This window comes from Elgaria multicarinata, chromosome 1 (assembly GCF_023053635.1).
Source record: "Elgaria multicarinata webbii isolate HBS135686 ecotype San Diego chromosome 1, rElgMul1.1.pri, whole genome shotgun sequence".
NCBI lineage: Eukaryota > Metazoa > Chordata > Lepidosauria > Squamata > Anguidae > Elgaria > Elgaria multicarinata.
Genome location: NC_086171.1, coordinates 69,945,039 through 69,968,709, shown reverse-complemented (window position 1 = coordinate 69,968,709; position 23,671 = coordinate 69,945,039). Strand labels below are relative to the sequence as shown.

The 23,671-nt window shown below is 42.5% G+C and overlaps 1 protein-coding gene across 1 annotated transcript in view; it reads left to right on the top strand.

The window, feature by feature from the left end:
• ITGA9 (integrin subunit alpha 9) overlaps window positions 1-23,671 on the top strand; it is a 249,188-nt gene that overhangs the window by 123,360 nt on the left and 102,157 nt on the right. The window contains exon 16 of the mRNA XM_063129756.1: window positions 21,559-21,708. Within this exon, the coding sequence (XP_062985826.1) occupies window positions 21,559-21,708 (150 nt within the window). The remainder of the gene's footprint in view (window positions 1-21,558; window positions 21,709-23,671) is intronic.

The window sequence follows — 23,671 nt, the reverse complement described above, 5'->3', positions numbered from 1 at the left end:
TACTGATAGGTCCACGTGCATAGGATCGCATCCTTTATGCCTATGCGTATGGTAACTGTCAAGCATAGACAATGAGAGCTCTCTTGCGTTATGCCTGCACTACTCATATGTTTGAGGTGAAAAACATTTGGCTTTTGTTGGGTGCCACAGGACTTGAAACACCACCAACACCACCGATAACAACAACAACAACAGAAAAACACTAGTTGTCATCTATGCCACTGAAGAAGACCACAAAGTTGAAGCTTCTTTGACAGTGCTATAATAGCAGTGGAACTGCTATTGAGATCCATTTCTCTCCATCTTACAATAAGGACATTATTTTCCTAACAATGTGTTGAAATTTATTTTGTGCATTAAGCATTTTTTACGCTTTTGTTAAAAGAAAAAAGTTTAATAAACCCCAGCTTGTTTCTGAGCTTGGAGCTGTGGAAGAGAGCAAGGAATTGTCCCTCACATCATACTGTATGTTGGAGGTGTTCAAAGATCTGCCCCCCCAAAAGAAGAAGCCCAGCATCGGCATGGGGCATCCTTGGGCAGCTGCCAGGGTGGGGGAATAGCACCCCAGTAATACCTACCCTGTGGCCTCCTTTAAACTATTAATGTCTGCCGCACCAGTGAGCAGTGGGCAGTGTGAGCTGCCATTTTAGCTTACCACAATGCCTTTGATGTAGTATTGCTTGGGGGGTAGCCTTCCTCCACACCTGGTGCCCTCCAGACATGTTGGGCTAGAACTCCCATAATCCCCCAGCCAGCATAGCTGGCTTAGGAATTATGGGAGTTTTAGTGCAACCCATCTGGAGGGCTCCAGCTGCTGCTTCTGTCACTGCTGGGTAACCCTCCCACCCCAACATGCACAATGAGGCACTTCTGCCGAGGGCCCCCTCAGACCTACAGCTGAATCTGTTCCAAAGTACCTCAGGGTGGTGGAGACAAGACTCCCAAGTCAAGAGAGGGGTAAGGTCATGATTACTATGATTTTGCGGACCTTTCTCTAAAAAGATAGCTAATTTAGGCAAGGCACGTAGAGATGGTTCATTTGTAAGACAACAGCTTGTTTTTTGTTTTGTTTTTAGGTTTTTGCACCATGTGAAGTTCAGTGGGCAAATGTCGAAAAGAAATGTTACCGTATTTCTTCAATTCTAAGATGCACTTCCCCCCCATATAAACATCTCTAAAAATGGGGTGCATCTTAGGATCGCGGGTGTGTCTTAGTTTTTTCCCCCCTGTTGGTGGTACTGAAATTAGTGTGTGTCTTACAATCGATGGCGTCTTACAATTGAAGAAGTACTGCAAATCTTTACAAACGTCCTGCCTTAGCTCTGTGTGCTTTTTCCTGCCACTTCCCCATCTCTGCCAAGATTGGCTTGCAAAAGGCTGCCTTGTGGTAAGGATGCATCTTTTAAGCTATAGGAGGTCCTGCTAACTCTTCTCTGCAGATTGGTCATTCTGCCATGCCCGGCACAGCCTGGGCATGGGGAGGGGATTGCGGGCAGGGCAAGAGAAGAAGCGTCCCCAATGGGGATGGGAGGGGTGACCCAAGGAACAAAACTGGGCACTCACCCTCCCAATCCCTCTTTGCTTCACACAGCTCCCTCCCTCCCTACCCTGTAGGCAGTGTGAGGTTGCTGGTTGCCATTAGGGGACCGAGTAGGAATTTTTTACTCATGTTCTGAATTGGCCATGAGTTTTTTCGCCTACTCCACACTGTAAGACACTGTAAGTAAATAGGTCGATTTGGCGGATAGCTAATTTGGTCACATTTCATCCCTGGCAGGTAGGAACGGACATCCAGAGGGATGGGAATGGTGAGCATTCAGAGGCACTGTTGCAGTGAGACATAATTCCCGACAGCTCCCAGTGTTGAGCCTTGTGGTCGGCCTGGGAGATGATTACCTCTGAGGCCAACCTTTCTCACCACACCTTGAGCCTAGTGGCCTGGGTTGGGGGGTGATGAGAGAAGGTCTCCCTACCCTGTAAGGGGATGGCCAAGGGGAGGGCGAAAGATTTAGCGCCAACCCTCTGGCCAAGAATGCTCGCCCTTACATAGCAAAGCCTGGGTACAGGCCAGGCTGGATGCCCGATAGGATTACCCCCCCTTCTGCAGATCTTGAATAAATGTGGCCCCTGTTTAAACCCAAAGTTCTGTGTGTCGACTCTTTATTCTTGTGTCTGTCTCGCAATGGAACATAAGGAAAGGAAAGGAACCTCTCGTGCAAGCACTGAGTCATTACTGACTCTTGGAGGGATGCCAGCTTTCGCTGACGTTTTCTTGGCAGGCCTTATAGCAGGGTGGTTTGCCATTGCCTTCCCCGGCCATGATTACCTTTCCCCCAGCTAGCTGGGTACTCATTTTACCGACCTCGGAAGGATGGAAGGTTGAGTCGACCTGAGCCGGCTGCCTGAAACCAGCTTCTGCTGGGATCGAACTCAGGCCGTGGGGAGAGTTTCAGCTGCAGAAACTGCTGCTTTACCGCTCTGCGCCACACGAGGCTCTTAATGGAACATAGGCTCCCTCTAAAGAAAAAAGAAAGGAAAAGAAAAGAAACATGATGTATTTTTTCTCTGGTGCTTACTTATCTCCAGCCCTCTAGGTACCAAAATATTGTAGCTCTTGAATAGAAGTCTTGGCATGAAGTGAATGTCTGTACTGCTGTGGTGGATTGACTCACTCATTGCTTACATACGAAAGGGTATGATTGATTAAATTGTTGCAAACATTCCAACAGGATAACTTTGCTATGGAAATGGATCTTCCCCAAGAGATTTCAAAGGTATATTATGTCTGTTTTGTTGATAGTTTTCTGCACTACTATTGCTACCACCTGTTGTTTCAGTGCAGGAATGCTTTCAGGTTACCTTAAAAATGAATAAGCAGTAGAGAAGTTTACTTTTAAGCTGATTCAAAATGGCTAATTGCACAATACTGTGTCATAGGTAAAAGCCTTCCAGGTGTTCGTTGGAATCTATCATTCATTAGATGATGCTTTTTCCTGGCAGTTTTTTAGGTGGTTTTATTGCAAAATAAACACTCAAATGCCGTGGGAGAATCATTGTAAAAAGTAAGAACATTTTTCATCACGGTGTCTTAGGAATGAAATGCTTGTATTTCTGCATATGCATTTGTAGGATGGTTACACATCAAAACGATAAGAGATGTAGGTAAAGCTCAATCAACTTCCCCAAAGGTTGTTAAATTAGCCATTTTAATGGAAGAACATGGTATGTGATGTTCAGTATCTTCTTTATGAATTCTCATACTGTCGTGCGTCTGTTTGCTTACCCACCTATTCCTTCTGAGCTCCTGTGCTTCTGAGCTCCTGTGATACAGATGAAAGAGGTACCATTCAGGGGGAACTTGCACACCTTGGTGAGAGATCATCCCTCTAATGCCCCCAGGCAATACATAGGGGAAATGCTCTGCCTTGGGAAAGCCATCAGTGCTGTTGTGACCTTGGCAGCTATTAAACCAATCCCTAGCCTCATCTCAAACCTGTTTGCATGACTAGCAATCAATACACTTCAGATGCTTAACAAGCCTAGAAGTAAGAATTGTATATGCATAAACCTCAGCAACAGCCAGGACGACCTTTTTAAATGTGCAACCAGACACAAAATGTACAGCTGAAGGGTGCATGTGTGAAAAACATTTGCACAGCAAGTCCTGCAAAAGTGGTTTTGTGTTAGCTGATATAAAAAGTGACTGATGATTTGGAACGTAAAGTGAGTAGCCAAGATTCCTTTAGATGTCCAGGCCCTGACGGAGCACCAGCCATTTCTCCTCTCCATGCCTAAAATTCTCCACAACTGCTCTCTCCACAGTGTTCACCAGCATTTTGAAGATGAAGGAAATCATTCTAGAGCAATCTATCAATGTTAGAATGAAGGCAGTAATGCCAGAAAATATCCAACAGGGACCTTATTGGGGCAAAGCTACACAGAACATTGGTGTCTGAAACTATAATACAGAATACAAGGCTGATCCCTGGTGTATGAAGTTTGAATGCAACACTCTCCTGCATTCATGCTGTCAAATACCCAGTTCTGAGGAATTTTGTCCACTCTGTGTACACTTCTAAATGTCATGGAATGTGACTCTAAGCAACAAATCTCATACACACACTACACAGTGTGTTGTAGAAAAGCAGGCGATGTGTGTAAATTAGACTATTTTCCTTAAAAGTCATGACAACAACAGCATAGCTACTTCATACACTTGTCCTGCCGACATCTGGGCAATTCACTAATTAGAATTAAAGCTTTAGATCTCACTTAATCAGTTCACTTACCTGCGGGTAGCATTTTATCTCAGCCTCCAAACCATGCATTGTATCCATCTTCCTAATCAATCCCATGCACATCATTGGGCTGAGTCATACTTTCAGATCTTCTTGTAATAGTGTTGTTCCAAAACTTTCACTATTTAGTGGATGATATTTTTGCCCCCAGTGTCCAGTTTGATTTATCTGGAAGAGCTGAATTGCTTTAAAATCTAATTCAGCTTGCAGTTGCTGGATGGGTGGGAATTTCCATCCGCCTTTTAACTGAGCTCTTAAATCTTGGTTAACCTAGGACTCTTCACATGTCTCTGTCTGTCTGTCTGTATTGTGTACGTTTCTGCCCGTTATGTGACAGTGGGGACTTTCAACTAGAATACTATTTGTCTATTTAGGGTAGCCTCCATTGATACTCCTACATAGAGCAGAACCATTGAAATGAAAGAAACAAGTTAGTCACAACTAACAAGTCCCATTCATATCAGTGGGTCTACTCTATGGAGGACTAACATTGGGTACTACCCTTAGTATCACAATATAGCTATTGAGTAAATATTGGTGGGCTGTGTGTGAAAAATCATTACCTCCCAGAACTTCATCGATTTTGGGAACTGCTTTATACTGAGCCACAATTAGTTTACTGCTCCATTATCCAGGATCTCAAGTTGCCAGCGATTGAACCTTGGACTCTATAAATACAAAGGATGTCCTTCCCAGGTCACAAAAGGCTTTGAGAGGAGGAGGAGGTATTTTTCAGTTTGCATCTGGTTTGCCTTGGACATGCTTTTTCCATGTTGAACTCCATGTGTGGTGTGTGTATAGTGTGATAGGACAGAATTGAGAGCCACTGTGGTGTAGTAGTTAGAATGTTGGACTGGGACTCAGGAGATCCGAGCTCTAAGCCCGCTTAGCCAGGAAACTCACTGGGTGACTTTGGGCTAGTCACTGACTCTCAACTTAACTTACCTCATAGAGTTGTTGTGAGCATAAAATGGAGAGGAGTAGGATCATGCAAGCCGCCTTGGGTTCCTTGGAAGGAAAAAAGGTGGGATAGACATGTAATAATAAAATAAATTTAAAAATTGCACATTACTAAAGAAATGAGGCTATTGCAGGTTGTGTCAAATTCCACCCACCTCCTATCTCTAAGGTTTCATTCAGCTTGCCTTTCATCTTGGTGTCATTGTACTGAGCATTTCCCCTCCCTCATCAATGGGAGGGGTATGAACTGGTAAAATATTTGGTGTAATTATTGGGAATAAGGTGAACTGAATTTCATATTGCTGAATAGAGAGTAGAATGTGACTGGACTGTGAGACCTTAGCATGGAATTGTCCCCTGGGCTATTGGTTAGACTTCTGCCGTTTAAGTATTTTACTAGAAATAGGTATTTTGAAGGTCTATCATTTGTGACTGAGAGCACCATAACATTGAAAGCTATGGAGTATTGATATAGTAGGTTCCTGTCCCAAACTACCCTCATCTCTAGTGATTCATTTCAAAACAGATAAATGTTAATAACGTCAAGTTATAGACTAACAATGCAAACCTAAGCATGTTTACTGAAAAGTAAGTGCTACTGAACACAGTGAGGCTTACTTCTGAGCAAGTAGGTATAGGATTGCGCTGCAAGACCTGTGGGTAATGCGTACATTCCAATTTTTTTACATTCCCCGTTTTGGTTAACTTGAGCGAAGCCCCCATCCTATATTGACTGCTTTCTGTTCTGCATTGACAACTCTCTTAAACGACTCATTCCAGATGAAAAGGCATTCTTAGCATCACTTGTGAAAACTCCTTAGCACTGTTGCAAATTGATAGCTAATGCCACATTGGCTGAAGATCATCTCCAGATGCTACTCTGGAGGCTTCTCTTCATGAAGATTTAACAGTCTAGTTAAACAACAGATGGAAGACAGCGACATACTATCATTGTACGCTGAAAAAGAACAAGAACCAAATTCCTTGTGTGTACCAAATTGTACAGTGCGGTGCCAGATCTAGGTTTTGAGGGGCTCATAACCTCTTTGCTGCTGCGCATTCACTAGGCCTCTGGGCCCGATTGGCACACATGCCTAGAGGGAGACTGCAAACCGAGTAGAAGACGCTGCCCTATTTCCTTCCTCTTGTCAACACTTGCTTGCATGCTCAGAGAGGGCAAGGAGGAAGAGAAACAGCACTAGGGCCAGGAGACTCCAGGGATGGGCAGTGCATCCCCTTCCCAACAAAGGCAACCCTGGTGCCAGTCCTGATACAGTGGGAGCAATTCTGGCCACCTGAAAGTTGTCCACTTTCCCTTAAAGCTCCTTCAATGGTTCTGTGTGAAATCCTAATTTATGTATGTAGTCTCATTGTTTTTTCATTTTATTGACATTTGAAGAATTATCCTGTTTGTAATTTAAGAGTTCTTTACTTAATTATAATGTTCTATAGCAGGGGTTCTTAACCGGTGGGGTACGCCTCCCCAGGGGAGGTTTGGACTGACTCCAGGGGAGGTGGGAGTAGCCTCTCAACTATAAATTGTTTATTTTACAAGTACATAGCACCGCAGCTTGGCCCAACCTTATTTCTTTCTACTAATCTTGGGAGCTAGGACGTAGACATTTGTACACCACATGCATTACTGTAGTTATCGTTACCTGCTACACATGCATTAGCATTTGTGAAGAACAATCTTTCAAGGTAAGTGACTACTTTGTTCTAAGTCACTTTTTCCCGGTTTATTGCAAAAAGTCGAGCTGGGCCAAAAGTGTTGATTGTTCCATTTTTTGGCATTTCGTGGAGGGGTGGGAGGAAAATGAAAACTCTGGAGAAAAAGGATTGGGTAAGGAGAAATTTTTGGAGAATTTCTCCTTGAGGAAAGGGACAGGGTTTCTACCTTTTGAAGTTTAAGCAGTTGTTCCTTTCTTCTTTCAATTTTTTTATATTTTTAAAAGCGCCCCTTGAAAATGCAGCAGCCCAAGAGTTCTATCAGAATGCTATATGGAGAGGGTGAGGTCACGTGGTCTCCAACTGCTCGCCTAGGAGCACAGGAGAAAAGTCCTACAATAGGGTGACCATATGAAAAGGAGGACAGGGCCCCTGTATCTTTAACTGTTGCATAGAAAAGCGAATTTCAGCAGGTGTCATTTGTATATTTGGAGAACCTGGTGAAATTCCCTCTTCATCACAACAGTTAATGCTGCAGGAGCCCTGCCCTCTTTAAAATCTGGTCACTCTAGTATAGCTCCTGCAGCTTTAACTGTTGTGATGAAGTGGAAATTTCACCAGGTTCTTCATATTTACAAATGACACCTGCTGAAATCCCCTTTTCTATGCAACTGTTATGTTGCAAGTGACCATAAAAAGTGCTCACAGAATACTTGGCTATTCCTATTTAAATTTGCCTTATTTATAATAAAAAAGTATATCATTAGTTATTGAAATGTCAATACGTTATCTGGTCTGAATGCTGTACATTTCTACAGTATGGATTTCCCCCACCCAAAGGCCTGCATTTTGAGAACTTTCTCTTGTTGTTGTTTTCCTTTTTGCAACCCGAAAGTTGATTCTATGCCACTATAGGATATTTAAAGAAAAAAGAAATACCGTTGTGGCTTTTTCAGTTTACTCAAAAGGAAGAAGGCAGCAAAATATCTTGGGCCAGTCCTGGATGTGTAGCCAAATGTCTAATTATTAAGGCTTTTTAAAAAAACTTTAATACTTCAAATCTATGCATGTTTAGAAGGAAAAGCATCCTACAGCTCCCAGCCTTCCCTAGCCAGCCATGGCTGACTGGAGAATACTGGAAGTTGTAGGCCCCTATCTTATCTAGGTCTTACAGTATAACAGGTTTCTTTCAACTACACCCACATAACTTAAGGAGGCTGTATGGTGTAAGATGTAGCAGCCCATGATAATTTTTTTGATAGAAATAAACAAGTGTGGCCGATCTTTTGCTCTTACACTTGGTGGACAGTGTTCAGCCATTTAATTTGGTTCAAGTCTTTTCACATAGCACAAATTTCTCATAGGCTGATAAGGAGTGACCAAGAGGAGTAAATACATCATCGTCATCATCATCGTCATCATCATTTCTCTTGCTCGTGGTGTCTTTTCTAGATGGAGATGATGGGCTTTGCCAAGTCATGCTGTCTTTTACTGGTTCAGGAATTTCCTGACTATTGAACATGTTTTAAGTATGACTGCTTTCTGGATGTTGGTGTGGATGTATTTTTGTAGGCCCAGTTTCTGAAGGTTTTCTATATATATATATATATGCCAGTGACTGATGTGACTAACAGAATAATTGTAACCTTGTCCTGTTTCCATATTTCTTTAACTTCCATTGCCAGTGGTGTATATTTTTGTCTCCTTTCTTCTTCCTTTTCTACAACATTTTTATCATTAGATATTGCTATGTCAGTGAGGTAAAGGTGTTTTTCTTTTTTGTGTATAACTGTTATGTCTGGTCGGTTGCAAGGTATTGACTTGTCCATATGAATTGTTCTGTCCAAGTATATTTTGTGATCTGCATTTTCCAAGATTGTTTTGGGTCAGTATGTATAGTATGGTGTAGGTTGTTTGGTGAGGTTGAATTTGATGGCCAGTTGTTGGTGAATTGTTTTTGCAGCTGTATCTGTCCATATAGTGCATTCCTGCCAGATGATGGTGATGATGATGATGATGATTACATCTCTATAGCACCCCATAGCTGAAGTTCTCTGAGTGTTTTAACACTTAATCCTCTTCAGTAAATATTTTGAGGGCCCAAATGAGCAGTGGAGGAAAGCATAACTGGTATTTGCTGAGGGCATGCAGAAAGAGGTTTAGGATTTGGTTGCTGTTGGAACAAAGGCAAGGCAGGAGGAGAGACAGAGGTGACAATGAGGGAAGGGGTAAGTCTGTAGAAGGGAACAGGAAGAAGTTGAGCTACTCAGATCAGAGATAAAAGCCAGTCCCCGAAGCATTTATCAGATTACTTGTTTCAGTTCAAGAAGCTTGTTTGCAGTTTAGGGTAATTCTCTTGCAGTTCCATTCTTTGCCTAGGGTGGTTGGTGGTGGAATGTAGACTCAGCCCCCACTTGATATACCTCAGACCACAGACTCATGATTGGTGGTGGACTCCAGCCACCAGGTCAGGTAAATACCAGGGCCCACGCTGCTGGTGATGCCTGCTGGGAGGCCCACTGCTGCATACGCCCCACATTCTGGTCCCCTCAGGCACTGCAGTTGCAGCCACCATCTGTATTTTTCCAAAATGCAATGTGCTGGAATTTCCTGTTCTGGTGCATTTTGGGTTAAAACTCCCCACAGGGTCACTCTCACAGCAAACATGGCCTTGATTCAAGATGCTGAGACTGTGCATAGGAAATAGGAATTCAAGTTCAGGGCCAGAGGGGCTTACTTCCCCTTCACCCACAGTTCTGGTGTTGATGCACAAACCTATTGTCCCCCATCCTATCTTGCTAGATCTTACTTTGCCTGGTACATGTTTTTTAAACTCCCTGCACTGTAAATGTGTGGTTCACTCGCATCATTAAAAAGTGACGGCAGGAACAGGAGCTAGCATGCTGAGGGTGGTGGAGGGGAATTTATACGAACTCCCACCTCCCAACTTTGAGAATGGGATTGTGGGTTTGGATACAAGCCACATGTATCAGCCGAGAAAATCAGTGCGTACTTTCCCTATCAGATACAAGTTTATTCTGTTTCGCAGCAATTGCAGTGAACTCAGACCCACTTCAGTGGAAACAAAGACAGATGGTATGGCTCACCACAACTCACTGCATTTTAGGGAAAGTTCATTCTTCTAAAAGCGAGTGAAAGAAAGAACATGTTTGGATTAATATATAAACTAAAATGACTGTAACATCCCAGATTGTTTTTGTCTTTGTCTTTTCCCCTCCACATCACCTTAAACAACAGAAAGTCTCCATTCCTTTTTGGGCAGTTGGCAGTTTTGTATGCTCTTCTTTGAAAACTGTGTGACACCTCAGGCATTCTACATCTGGAGTTCGGGACTTTCTTATGGTATAGGAAGGGCCCCTCTTCAAGGCAACACTGTTTGGTTTTTTTACAAAGGGCATTTAGGCTGCAAACCTGTGCACACTTACCTGGGAATATGCCCCCAGTGGGACTTACTTCTGAGTAAACATGCATAGGATTGTGCTGTTAGTCTTGAGTCTTGTCTGAAACTGCTCTGTTCACTGAATTGGTACCTCCCTTCCCCAACATAGTCACATGCACAACTAATTTCATCAATCAGTGGCTGAATGTAGAACATTATCTGGGATTAAATAGGCCCAGAACCCATCCTTCATGTACTTGTTGATATTTTCAACACTTAAGAACTAATTTCTGGTAGCTGGGACTTCTAGTATAACTTCATTAAATACAGTATTTTAAAAATGACAATTTTGTCTGTCTCTCTCTCTGTATGTGTGTGTGCGTGTGTGTGTGTGTGTGTGTGTGTGTATATATATATATATATATATATATATATATATTCTTGGTGCTTTTCTTTATTTTGTACATTATTGTTACTACTATCAAAATATGATATGGGAGATTCAATACTTAAGAGATTTGGTAATCTTTGATCTCACAATGTGGAACTACATGTGATTTCCTCCCACGTTGTTTAGCTAGCATTTGTTAGAATAAATGGAATATATTGGTTTAATCAGCTCAGGTCATCAGCAGGAGGAGGATGAATAAACTGGAGTTCCAGACACCTTGGGAATGTGTGTTTTCCTAATTTGTGTTGGGCTTCAAACTGAAATCCACATGCCTGCTGCTTGTTTAGTTTATTCTAATCAGGAAATGGAAAAAGCATATGCGGTAGCACACGTGAATTTCCTTTAGACCTCTGGTAGATTTCCTTTAAAGGGTCTTTTTTTGTTGGAGTGATAAACCATGGCTAGGAATGCCTCTGGACCTTTTAAGAAAATTGAGGGCTTATTCACACAATCAGAAATCAACTCACAGTATGTGGGGGTGGTAGGGAAATCCAGAGGAAATCCAGTGATTCAATCCAGAGAGCCAGTGTAGTGTAGTGGCTAAAGTGTCAGACTGGGATTTGGGAGATCCGGGTTCTAGTCCCCACTTGGCCATGGAAACCCACTGGGTGACTGTGGGCCAGTCACAGACTCTCAGCCCAACCTACCTCACTGGGTGGTGGTTGTGAGAATAAAATGGAGAGGAGGAGGATTATGTATGCCGCCTTAGGTTCCTTGGAGGAAGACAGGCAGGATATAAATGCAAAAGTAAATAAATGAAATAAAATAAACATTCAAAGTGTAGGCAAGTCATGCACATGAGTGAGCAAGGACCCAGAAAATGGAGCCAAAGTGTGTATCTCTGCCTTTCTGGCCCCTACGAAGTTTTCATGTGGCTATCAATGGCTGTTAGTCAGGATGGCTATATACTACCTCCAGCCTCAGAGGCAGTATGCCTAAGTACACCAATTACAGGGGAAGATGAGCAGATGAGTGTTATTGAATTCATGTCATACTTGTGAGAACAGAATGCTGGATTATGTGGACTCTTGGTCTGATCCAGTAGGGCTCTTATCTTCTTATGTGTTTGTATGAAACATTCATGCCTATCCATGTGCACAACTGGAGTCAGCATCTGAAAGCCACAATAGCATCATACATAATTAGTTACCATTAACACCATTGCACATCAGTATTTCTTCTCTTTGCCCATCTGGTTATGATTTCAGGCTGGAAATCCTTCGTTTATTTTCCTCTATCTAGATCTAGCACTTATCAGTTTTAGGGGTGGTGTAGCGGGGAACGTAATCATTTTATAAATTATGTCAGGAAACAGCAAATAAATTATGAATGTTTTCCTTTATGCTGCTTTACGGTGACCTGTCTGCAGAGATCACCTTCTCTTCAAGTTGTACTCCTCTAAAATACGATGTGGGGAGAGTTGGAGGGACTCAGGTTTATTGATTTCTGGCAGGACAAAAATCCAATTTCTGTAGGTGTTTGAGGTTTCACCACACCCTTAGCTTAGGGGATTTCATATTCACTATATGAGGTCTGTATCGTAAATGGAAACAAATATTGTATCCTGTACAGAAAACGTTAATAAAAGAGAACTTTGCTGCAGTAAGATATGAGAAGAAGGGAGAGTTCCTAGCTGTCCAACTCAATTGCTTTTCATGAATGTAGTTGCATTTTGAGGAGTCTAGACAATAAATAAAACACCACTTTTAATAAATAAAACACCCTGCAAAACAAATCATTCATGTGGCTTGATGCTATGCCTGATTTTCAGAAGTTAATCCCATTGAATTCAGTGGGACTTACTAGCAAGTTAGGGAACAATCCTATACCTACCTGGAGGCTAGCTGAAGGACCTTCGGAAGTGTTGAAAGTGCTGCTCTGCTAATGGAGAGGGAAGTCACCTGGCAGGAGCATCCCCTCGGGATGCAGGCGGAAAGCTCCATTGGAGCAGATGTTCCCTTAGCAGTGGTCTGCCTCAGTGTGCACGTCTTCGTGTGGAGGAGAAACAGGGTACATCATGGCTAGACATGGAAGCACCACATCCAAAGTCCCACCATTTCCCCATCATGCTCACAGACTCCACCCCAGCACTGGAGCTGGTGTAGATGATTCCTTCCCATTCATTACAATGGGAGATATGAAAAGAAATCTGCCCTGCCACACATTCTGCCCTGGCTGCAGCATAATGGCAAGGCTAGGGGGTGCAGTAATGGCTCTGCCAATGGATCCTCCCCCTGCCCACAAGTGATCCATAGGATTGCTCTCCCTTTGTGCATAGGATTGCAGTCCAATTGCCAAACAATAAAAAAACTAGTTGCTATTTGGTTTATTCATTCAGTAAACTATTTGTAGAGTGGGCAGTTCCCATTCTTTCCTTTACAGCAACTGCCACCTGTTCCCTACTCCTGATCTTCACCAGCCACCTAAGGTTATCCCACAAGAGAAAGAATAGCTATTCCCTTTCTCTTAGACCTTCTCAAATACCACCACACACCAACCAGTAGACCTTCTGCCTCTCTCCACAGATTCTGTCTCTCTGACTAAACTCTTCATTTCCAGCTGTCATACATGAACTATCATTTCTCAACCACTCTTTCCCACCTAAATCCCCAGCCAAGCAGAATTAAATTTACCTTGATCAGGTAGTTGCCCCACAGAGGCCACACAAAGTACACATTAAAGAACAACAATAGTTGTATGTAAGCGTTTCTTCACACAAGGTAAAAGAGCATCAGGCCCACCTTATAAGATGTTCTTGGTTTAATCACAGTGGGTATGACTTTGTTTCATCCCTGAAGATATTATGTCTTTTAAAAAGGCACACACTCATAAAACAGAGAAACAACAATAGCCTGTTGTCTTGGCAGGAAGCAACTTTTAAAAGGCATTTTCCATTCCTGAGGACTTTAAATACATCAAGATTGCCAGAGGCTTAGAATATAAATATCATTTTACGTAATTATCAGTGTAGTTCCCCAATTTTTAAAAATCTGTATTGTGAGACCTGAGCATCTTTTGGTTGCATTTCATGATTTCAGATGAGGAGAGACTGATTGAAGTTCAGGCTGTATGTAAGCCCACATATGAAATCAATCTTGGAAGGGGGCAGTTTATGAAAACAATTGTTCTGACGTGTCTGGTTTCTCTACCACACCAGAAGCACTGGTATGGTGTAATTTGAGAGGGCTTTGCACATAAACATCATTTAATGCACCATGCCTTATAAGCCTGCCAAATGTTCTCGATGGACCAGATGCCGCTGTACCACCTCAGTGCTTTATATCACCTCCATTAAATGACAGCATCATTATTTATGGTGCACTGTCACTATTTAGAAAATTTGGATGCTTTTGTGTGCAAAGGCAAGAAGGTCAAGAGAATGGTATTGAGAAGAAGGAAAGAGGAAGAAAGTAGTGTCATCAAAGAAGAAACAGGATGATGGAGGAGCGGAGGAACGTGGCATAGAGAAGGGATGAAGGAATGGAAGGGGGATGAAGAAGGGAGCAGTATGACAGATGACGAGAATATGAATGAAGAAAGTAGGTTTAAGGGAGGATGGGAAATAGGATGTGGCAAGGAATGGTGATCAGATAGAAAAGGAAAATGTCAGGGGAATATCAACACAACCAATTTCTTTGAGCAATTCCTTAGCTCTTGTTTCTTCTTCTGATCTTTGAATTTTCTCAAGCTCACTTTTTGAATCCCTGCTTCCTCTCTGCCACAGGTTTTCCCAGTATTATTGGCATGTTCTTGTCAGGTATAGGTTTCAGCAAGTTGTAGTTAGATTTATTAGAACTAGTTTGGAATATCTGTGCAAACTCAACTCTGTCAGGATTCTGAGGGAAAGAGTTCAACACACACAGACACAGACACACACACACACACCCTTCCGGCCTTGAGTCGGTTAGAGTTCCCTGGGAAACTGATAGAGGCTCAGTTCACTCAAGACTTTTCTCAACGGTGGTGTAACAACTCTACTGTGGAGTTGTTACACCTCTGTTGAGAAAAGTATTGTCTGGAAGGAAAATTCCACCCCATGGTGGAATTTTTTTTTGAAAAACATTCCATCCTGAATCTTCACGCTGTGCAGAGGAGAGTTCTTGCACAACCATTGTATTCTATGTTGTCTGAAGGGCTTTGTCGAGTTTCCTGTTGAGTGGAGTGGAGTTTCCCAGGGGCCATAGAGTTCCCTGGCAAGAGTGGTGAAAGGAGGGAGTGCAGCTCTAGGAGAGCCACTGGGATTAGGGGGTTTTGCACCAATGGGTGATGGAGAAAGGGCAGAGGAACTGTTAATCAAATGCTGCATTGACTTTTACTCCACAGGGAGCTACACTCTCACAATGGTGGAGTTGGAACATGTTGTGTAGTGTGTACCCCCTACAAACTCTACTGTTGAGTGGAGTTTTCCCCACTGAATAGAGAGAAGTGTTGTGTGAACTGAGCCAGAGTGTTTAGAAAAGTGAGGCGGCCTTGTTGAAGGAGTCACTCAGATTGTAGCATTATCTTGGTGGGCTGAGCAGTGCCGCCCTGTTTGGACACAGGCATGATTTATGGGCCAGAGCTCCAGTCTGTTAAGTGGTTTGAAAGAAGCCCACACCTCCCTTTATAAGCTGGAGCAAAGGCAAAGAGCCTTTGCTAGGATCATCTTTCGACTCATGGACTGAAATCCATCCCTGTTTGGATCCATCACTGTTTGGGACTTTGAAAGCATTCTGCACATGGACTTTCTTCTATTTGGACTTTGGATTTCTAAGGACAGTGCCATGAAAAGTACTGTGAGGCTTTTCAGACTTGAACTCTCATTTGTTGTGGATTGTGTGTGTTTGTTCATCAACAGCACAGTGTAAGGGTAGACTGGGGCTGATTTTTATTGTTGGACTTTTCCTCTGCAGACTCAGGTGGCAGGGAGTTCCCTGTGCTAAAGCAGCAGCATGAGAATTCTTGTGCCTGAGATTTTTACCCACCCCATGATCTTGTTTAGGCTATGGCCATGTTCTCTGAGTTACCAACTTGTGGCTGCATTTGGACTAACTCGCTTGGGATGGTTTGTTAAGCTTTTCAAGAATTCCCCATTGTGATTGCCTGAAGGATCATATCAGGAATCTTTCCCCTCCCTTGGTTGGGTTTGGAACCATTGTTTGGAACCATTGAGATGGCAACTGGGAAACCAGGTTGTTATTATAGCGAGTAGCATTTTTTGACTGTATGTTATTTCGGAGCCTAAAACTTTCTGATCATCAATCAGCTTTAAGTATTTCTGAAGTGTGTAACCATTAAGCTTTTTACCGTGGGATTTCCTGAAATAAAAGAAGTCTCACTGATTGGGTGCCCCATGTCAGTTTGTCAGCACGTGTGAATGTCGGAGGGAACGGGAAACACGACAGTTCCCTTGTTTGGCTCCTCAGCTTCTGTCTCTGGTGGCACTGCAGCAGGCTAGGTTTGGATGTACTCTCTTCCCTGCCTCTCTTGCTCCCCTCTTCACAAGTAAAGGATCCCACGGTTGGCTGACCCTGTGATTTTATTTTTATTTTTATAAAAACAAGATTATATGAGAAATGTATGCTATTGGCTCAAGCAGTCCCAATGATGAGAAGTTTCTTTTATCCAGTGTGCAGTTTTGGAAGTCTGTCGGATGTGGTGTTCATTCATACCCCCAAGAAATCAAAAACAAAAACTTTCCTGTATGAGATGGCATGTGGGAGTCATTGCATATTTATAAAACGGGAAAGAAATGCATCTCTGGTTTTAGTTCTTCTTGTAAATTCGTAACAGAATTCATATTAGACTTTGAGCACATGTGACAATTGCCATGGGGAGACAGCCAACAACAGCAAGCAATTTTTAAGCTGCTGGATAGTTCAAAGGGATTATCTTTGATGCTATGAAAATTGCCTTTGTAATTGAGTTTTGAATATGTTGGGTCATTTTCAAAAAATTGATAAACCATTCCTCTGTTGCTTGCTAGTGTTAGTAAAAGAATCCTGTCAATTACCCACTGTTTATGTATTTGGAGGGGATGCAGTAAAGGCTACAGTGCAAACAACCTCTAATCCTAAAAGATTGCCTTGGTAGAATGTGATGTACATCAAAACAATGGGCAGGCCATGGCCCCTCTTGCAGCCCTTTGAAGTACAGTCAATTACACTTTCTTACTCTATATTTATACCTTGGCCTGTGACCGATCATTAAGAGTGGAATTATTTGACATCCCAGCCAGGACTGTTTTCTTCTGGGAATCGTGAAGTGGAGATTGGGCATAGTGATTGATACAGTGTCTTCACAAACTTCTGAGAAAAAAACAACACTACCGCTCTCTGTGCTTTCATTATTAATTTCGATCCCTTTGAATTTACAAATGTCTCATGGACATGAAGGGGATATCAGTATAGAGAAGATGCTTAGTACATGTCATTGTGTTCAAAAGACACGGGTTCCATACAAAGTAAATCTATTTATTTTAAAATTTTCATCCAAAGCTGGAATCCAGAGCAATGTACTTTAGAAAATAAATAAATTGTGGGCAACTTGTGGTTGTCCAGATGTTGTGGTCGTCCAGGTCGTCCTCTTTTGCATCTGGTCAAGAGGGCAGGGCTCCTGCAGCTTTAACTGTTGTGATGAAGAGGGAATTTCACCAGGTGCGGCTTGCATACAAATGACACCTGCTGAAATTCCCCTTTCTATGCAACTGTTGAAGACACAGGGGCCCTGTCCTCTTTTTTGTATGGTCACCCTAGGGTTATCCTTCCCCTCCCTGTGTGCTGCAACCCTGATGAGAATTGCCCACAAGGTGGGGCACAGTAGGAATGGTGAGGCTGAGTAGAGGGTGCAGGGCCAAGGAGGTGAGGCCGGATGGAAAGTTGACCTGCAAGCCAGTGGGCCCCCATCCATGCTGTTTATCTACTCTAGTGGCAATTGGTTTAATTTAAAGAAGAAAGATCATGAAGGTTAATTTTTCCATCAGTATCTTTTCTGACAGTATCTTCTCTGTTATCACAAGTACACCACCATTGCGAGCACTTGTTTGTGCTTATGAGCTGGCTTAAATACTGTCTGAAGAAACTCCGCTTGAGTTTCATTGAAATGAATGGGACCTCCTTTTCCACCAAAAACCAACCAAAAAACCCAACAGTTAACTTTAGTGTGTAAGACATAAATGTAGCAATTAACTCTTGGCAGGAAAATTAAATTTATGACCAAATGCAGAGGCATTTACACTTTAATGACAATTTTTGGTATATATTTGATCAAAGAACCAGGGAGTCGGAAGTTCATCCAAAATAAACCACCAAGAAGAGATTGATCCTAAGAATGGTTATATGCCCCTACACCCCCCCCCACACACACCTCTGGAGCAAAGTGCTATTTTCATTGATGGAGAACTGCCTGCTTATTGTATTATTGAGTCTGCAAGTCCTCTGGAAAGTTGTTTTTGTCTGTAATCAGCACTGAAAGAGCAGAACATGTGGTGTAATGAATGGCTGGGTAGAATTTGCACTCAAAAGCTTTAATTAAAGACAAGCGGCTCTATGAAAATCTATTTCTCCAAGGCCCTCTGGAAGGGAATGTCCACACATGTGATTAATCTAGCTTCTGCTTGCCACAGCTTTCATCAAAAGAAGTGAAGCAGAAAGACACCCAGCAAAAGCACACTCCCAGAGTGGCTGGAATTTAATAGGGGTTTTCCTCCACCCTGATTTAAAAGGATGAGGTGGGGGTGGTCTGGACAATGTACCAGATAGCTTTTTCAAAATCTTTAAGAAACTCTGGAGGAGTGCAGATCATTTCCCTTAAGACAGGATGTGTTGGTTGTTCACTGCTATTGGTTTAGATTTACAATCCATGGCAAGTATTTCCCAAACTCCAGAGAGCTGAGGTGTGCTTTTCTTTTCACTGTTAAAATCATTTGGATGCTTCAGTCACATTCAAAAAAGTTGGAATGCTACAAGTAAACAGTTCTGTATCAGTTGCAAAAATGTGCATCATTTTACATTTGCTTGCATTGAACTGCCATTTTAATGCCCATTTCCCCAGTTTGGAGAGAACCTTTTGGAATGCTTTGCTGTCTCTTTTTGTTCTAACCACCCTAAATATGTCAGGGGACATTGATTGAAAGGAGGCAAGGCAAGGATAATGAAATATGCAGAGACGTAATCAGTAGTCCCCTTTCTACTGAGTACTTTGGACTCGCAGGAGTATTTGGTTATTTAATCAATGCATTTCCCTCGTGCCATGCTGGTTCTGCATCTACATGGTTCTGCAAACCTCAGTGTTCTCCCGAAGCACGCTGCTCCTTCCCTCTTGTTTCTCACTGCCCCCGTTTTATTTGTTTAAGATGTGTTTATTTCACTTTTCAAAACTAAAAGTTTCCCCAAAGCAGCTCACAAAGTTTTGTTGGCACTCTTCCACTTGAATTCACAATTGGCGGTAGTGATTGTACATAATTAACCATTATTCAGGGCTTGAATTATGTGGCGGTGTGGGAGAGGCAGAGGGGTCCTGATCCTCTTGCTTCTTGCAGTAGCTCCTTGTGCGATGGTTTCTCAAGAGGGTGCAAGGGAGGGCCATGTTTTGGCTTATGTTGGAGTTGCAGTTTTTTCATTGAAGGCTTCCTGCTTTTCCTCTCATAGTTTAAGCCTTCCATCTCTAGTTTTCTTTTTCTTTTTTAATATGTCCTTCTGGCTCTCCTACAATCAGTGGCAAAAAATTAAGAAAAACAGGACTTGGATGCTGTAAAGGGCAGGCTTAATTGCTTGTTATTCTTTGTTCCCTAGCAAATGCTAGGGTCATACATTAACTGCAGGCAATGAGCAGAAGAGGTTGTTTAGTAGCTGCCAGCCACTCTTCCAAATGCCATCTTTAATTTAATAAGCTCTTGGCCTGCTGATCCACTTCTTACACTTGATTCAGGTCAGCACTCAGCTCCTTTAAACTAGTGAAGAAAGAGAATGGTTTTCTGCAGTAATTTATAAAGACCAAACTCAACATGAGATAGGAGATTTGTGATGGGATCTCCCAGCACCCTTTTTCTTTGATTAAAAGCAGCCATGGGGGAGAGGGCAACTTGGGTTGTGGCACTAAAGGAGAGAAGATAAACCCTTCTGTACCATTTCCCAATTTAAATTTCCCCTCACCTGCAGCTGCTGCTATCCATAGTGATGGTACTGGGGAGACAGGTACATTAGGCTGACCATATGGAAAGGAGGACAGGGCTCCTGTATCCTTAACAGTTGTATTGAAAAGGGAATTTCCACGGGTGTCATTTGTATATATGGGGAACCTGGTGAAATTCCCTCTTCATCACGCCAGTTAAAGCTGCAGGTGCCCTGCCCTCTTTTAAATCTGGTCACTCTAGTATAGCTCCTGCAGCTTTAACTATTGTGATGAAGTGGAAATTTCACCAGGTTCTCCATATTTACAAATGACACCTGCTGAAATTCCCTTTTCTATGCAACTGTTAAAGATACAGGAGCCCTGTCCTCCTTTTCATATGGTCACCCTAGGTACATAGTGATATCCTACACTTTGGAGTCACTGGCCTGGTTCGCATGATTGCTGCAGCTCACTGTAGTTTATTCTGATGTCCGATCCCAGCAAGGGTGGGTTGTTGGCATGGTTAACAAACCACTCACAACCCATAGGCTGTTTTAGGGTTGTTGGTGGATGGTTAATCACACCAACAACCCACCTTCACCAGGTTCAGACATTATGATAAGCCATGGCAACTGCTGTTTGAATATTCAGAATGCCCGTTGGCATGCACTGCAACCGCCATAGCTTAAATAAGCCATGGTGGGCTGTGCTGATCATGCGCTCTGGGCCATTGTGTAATTCTGCCCTCTGCTGAGATGACTCTGTGTTGGCTGGTAGGTGCTGTCATATAAACTAATAGTCAACTGCAAGCGCTGCTGTTTATGTAGCCAAAATGGCACTACCCATGAACAAGAGGGAGATATCAGCGTGCTTGGAGGGTGGAGGTGGATTCAGAGGGAAAAAATCCTAATGGAGCGACTCCACTCTGCAACATTTTGTTGTGTGCACCAGTTGTTTTAGAATGATAACATTTCCCTGTGAAAGCTGATGTGAGTTTGGATCAGTAGTTCCCATCTGAATTTCCTATATCATTTGGCTCACTTTCATGAGCTCAGAAAGTTGCAGTCTGAAATTGGAAAATGCCATAATTTCAGTGTCAGGCATTAAAAGAGGAACAAATGGATTGAGAAAGGAAATATATCAATGGGTGGGAAAGAAGGAGGGTCGTGCTAGAAAAGAGATTATTGACATGTTCTTTCCGGGCAAAATATAAAGTGCGGGTTCTTGCCTTTAAAGCCCTACATGGTTGAGGTCCAGGTTACCTTAGGAAGCACCTCCACCTCTATGTTCCTGCTCACCACAACATGTAGGCTGTGGAGGGTCATCTGCTGTGACTGTCTAATATGAGATTGGCATTCACACACCGGAGGACCTTTTCCTTTGCCTCCTCTCAGCTGTGGAATGAAATGTGCCTGCTGGCATTAAAGACTATTATTCTGGTTGGCCTTCCTTTTTTAGAATCATATTGCTGACTGTTATATATTGTTGTTATGTTGTATTGTTTTATTGATTGCTTTATTTTGTTTAAATTGTTTTTAACTTTGTTTGCCAGCCAGGGTGTTTTGTATATAGGCGGGATATAAATTGAATAAATAATAATACTGTCTCTTCAGGTATTTACTGAGCCTCCAAGAGACCCCAGTCCATGCTATTGTTTAAACAATGCTCTTTTTTGTCATTTAATCTTATAGAGAAGAGTCAAAGATGTGATATCACCAATTGTATTTGAAGCTGCATATAGTCTTGGGGAACATATTGTGGCCAAGGAGGAAAAAGAATTACCTGCACTCAGGCCTGTACTCCGATGGAAAAAGGGACAGAAGATGGCTCAGAGAAATCAGGTTAGACACTAAATTGTCTTCTTGTTAAAAACAGCAGCAACAACATGAGATTCTGAACATGTTATTGACCATGGTATCCTTCTGGATTCTCTCTCAGTTGGGACTTGAGGGCGCTGTATTGCAGGGGTTCCAGTCCTACTTGAGGGTGGGGTTCAGGTCCAGAAGCTAATGCTGGGAGGACCATTGGCCAAGGCACCATCTTGTTCCTTAACCTTTTTAACATCTACATGAAACTGGAGGTCATCTGGAGGTTTTGGCTGAGGTGTCATTGGTATGTGGATTATGTGCACCTCTACTTCTGTTTTCTACCTTCCAATCCCAAAGAGGCAGTGGAAACCCTGAACAGGTGTCTTCGGACAATTTTGGGATGGATGAGGGTGAACAAGCTGAAACTTAATCCAGACAAGCCAGACATGTTGTGGATCAGGGAATGTGCTGAACTGAATGGTGGTGAACAACCGTTCCTGGATGGAGATGTACTCCCCCTAGGTATGCAGTTTGGGAGTACTCCTGATTTGGCACTTTCTCTGGAAGGAGAAGTGTCAGCAGTGGTCAGGAGTGTGTTTTACTAGCTTTGGCTGGTTCACCATCTGTGGTCTTTTGTAGAGCAGGCAGCTCTCATTGCAGAGAGACATGCGTTGGTTACATCCAGGCTGGGTTACTGTAATACATGGGGGCTGCCTTGAAAGATCATTTGGAAGCTTCAATTGAAGCAGAATTCAGCTGTGAGAGCACTTTTAGAAGCTAGGCATTCTGAGCACATTACACCTATTCTGTGCCATTTACATTGATTGCCTGGTTGTTTCCAAGCTCAATTTAAGCCCTAAACCATTTGGGAGCAAGCTATATTGAAATATGTAAAGGAAGCCCAACATACAGTGCAATCTTCTGCATGTTTATTCAGAAATAAGTCTGAGTATGTTCAGTGGAGCTTACTCTCTGGTATGTGTGCATAGGATTGCACCCTTAATTGTGTTTTTAGCATGTAGTTCTATGCATCAATGATTTTTCCCAGTGCCTGGCTTTAATTTCTTCCAGTGTGGCATTCATTGGGTAAAGAAAATGATGCCCATATGGCATTGATTTTGCATCAAATTAAAATGTGAAAATGAGCTGTCTCTCTCTTGTCAGTCACGTGGCATTGCCGGAAGTGGATCTTAGTTTAGGACATATTACCTAGACCCAATCCTTATTATGGATTTTAACAGTCTATAAATAATGTGTGCATGCATTTTAACAGTCTATAAAGAAATTTTAACTTGGTGTTTTAAATTTGTAATTTTGCATTGCTGATGTTTTGATCTGGTTGAGTTTTTATATTGTATTTTATATTATGGTTTTATACTGTTGTTTTATACTTTGAATGGTTTTAATTTTTGTGAACTGCCCAGAGAGCTCCGGCTATTGGGCGGTATAGAAATGTAATAAATAAATAAATGTAATCAGAGATTCATCATTTTTAAACAGTATTGGGGGTGCATAAAGTACTGCTTACTTAACTATGCTCGTTTGGTGCATTTTTGGGGCATTCCAGGTGAAAAGGTCATAGTTTGACTAACCAGTCTGTTACCTTTCCACTTCTCTGGTTGGTTTTTTTTGCTAGTACAGTTCCTAATCACACTAGTTCCACTGTCAGACTCAATAGTTCGTTCATGTGTGAAGGCTACAACTGGGGATCGGGGACACACCTGCTGGCCCCACTGCCAATCTCTCTATGTATGCCAGCTCCACCCTCTCAAATCCATGACATTGAGTGTGTTTCCTGAATTGCATGAAGCTTTCTACTCACATTCAAGCAAATGTGAGTAGAACTCCCCTGCAGAACTTTCCACTCAACAAGGCAAGGTTAGGGACCTGACAGGATGGGCCCAGCATGCTGAGGGTGCAATGAGCAGGCCCAACCCCACCTGCAGCTTTAGCCCTCACACTTTTAAGACAGCACCTGAAGATAACTACTCACACA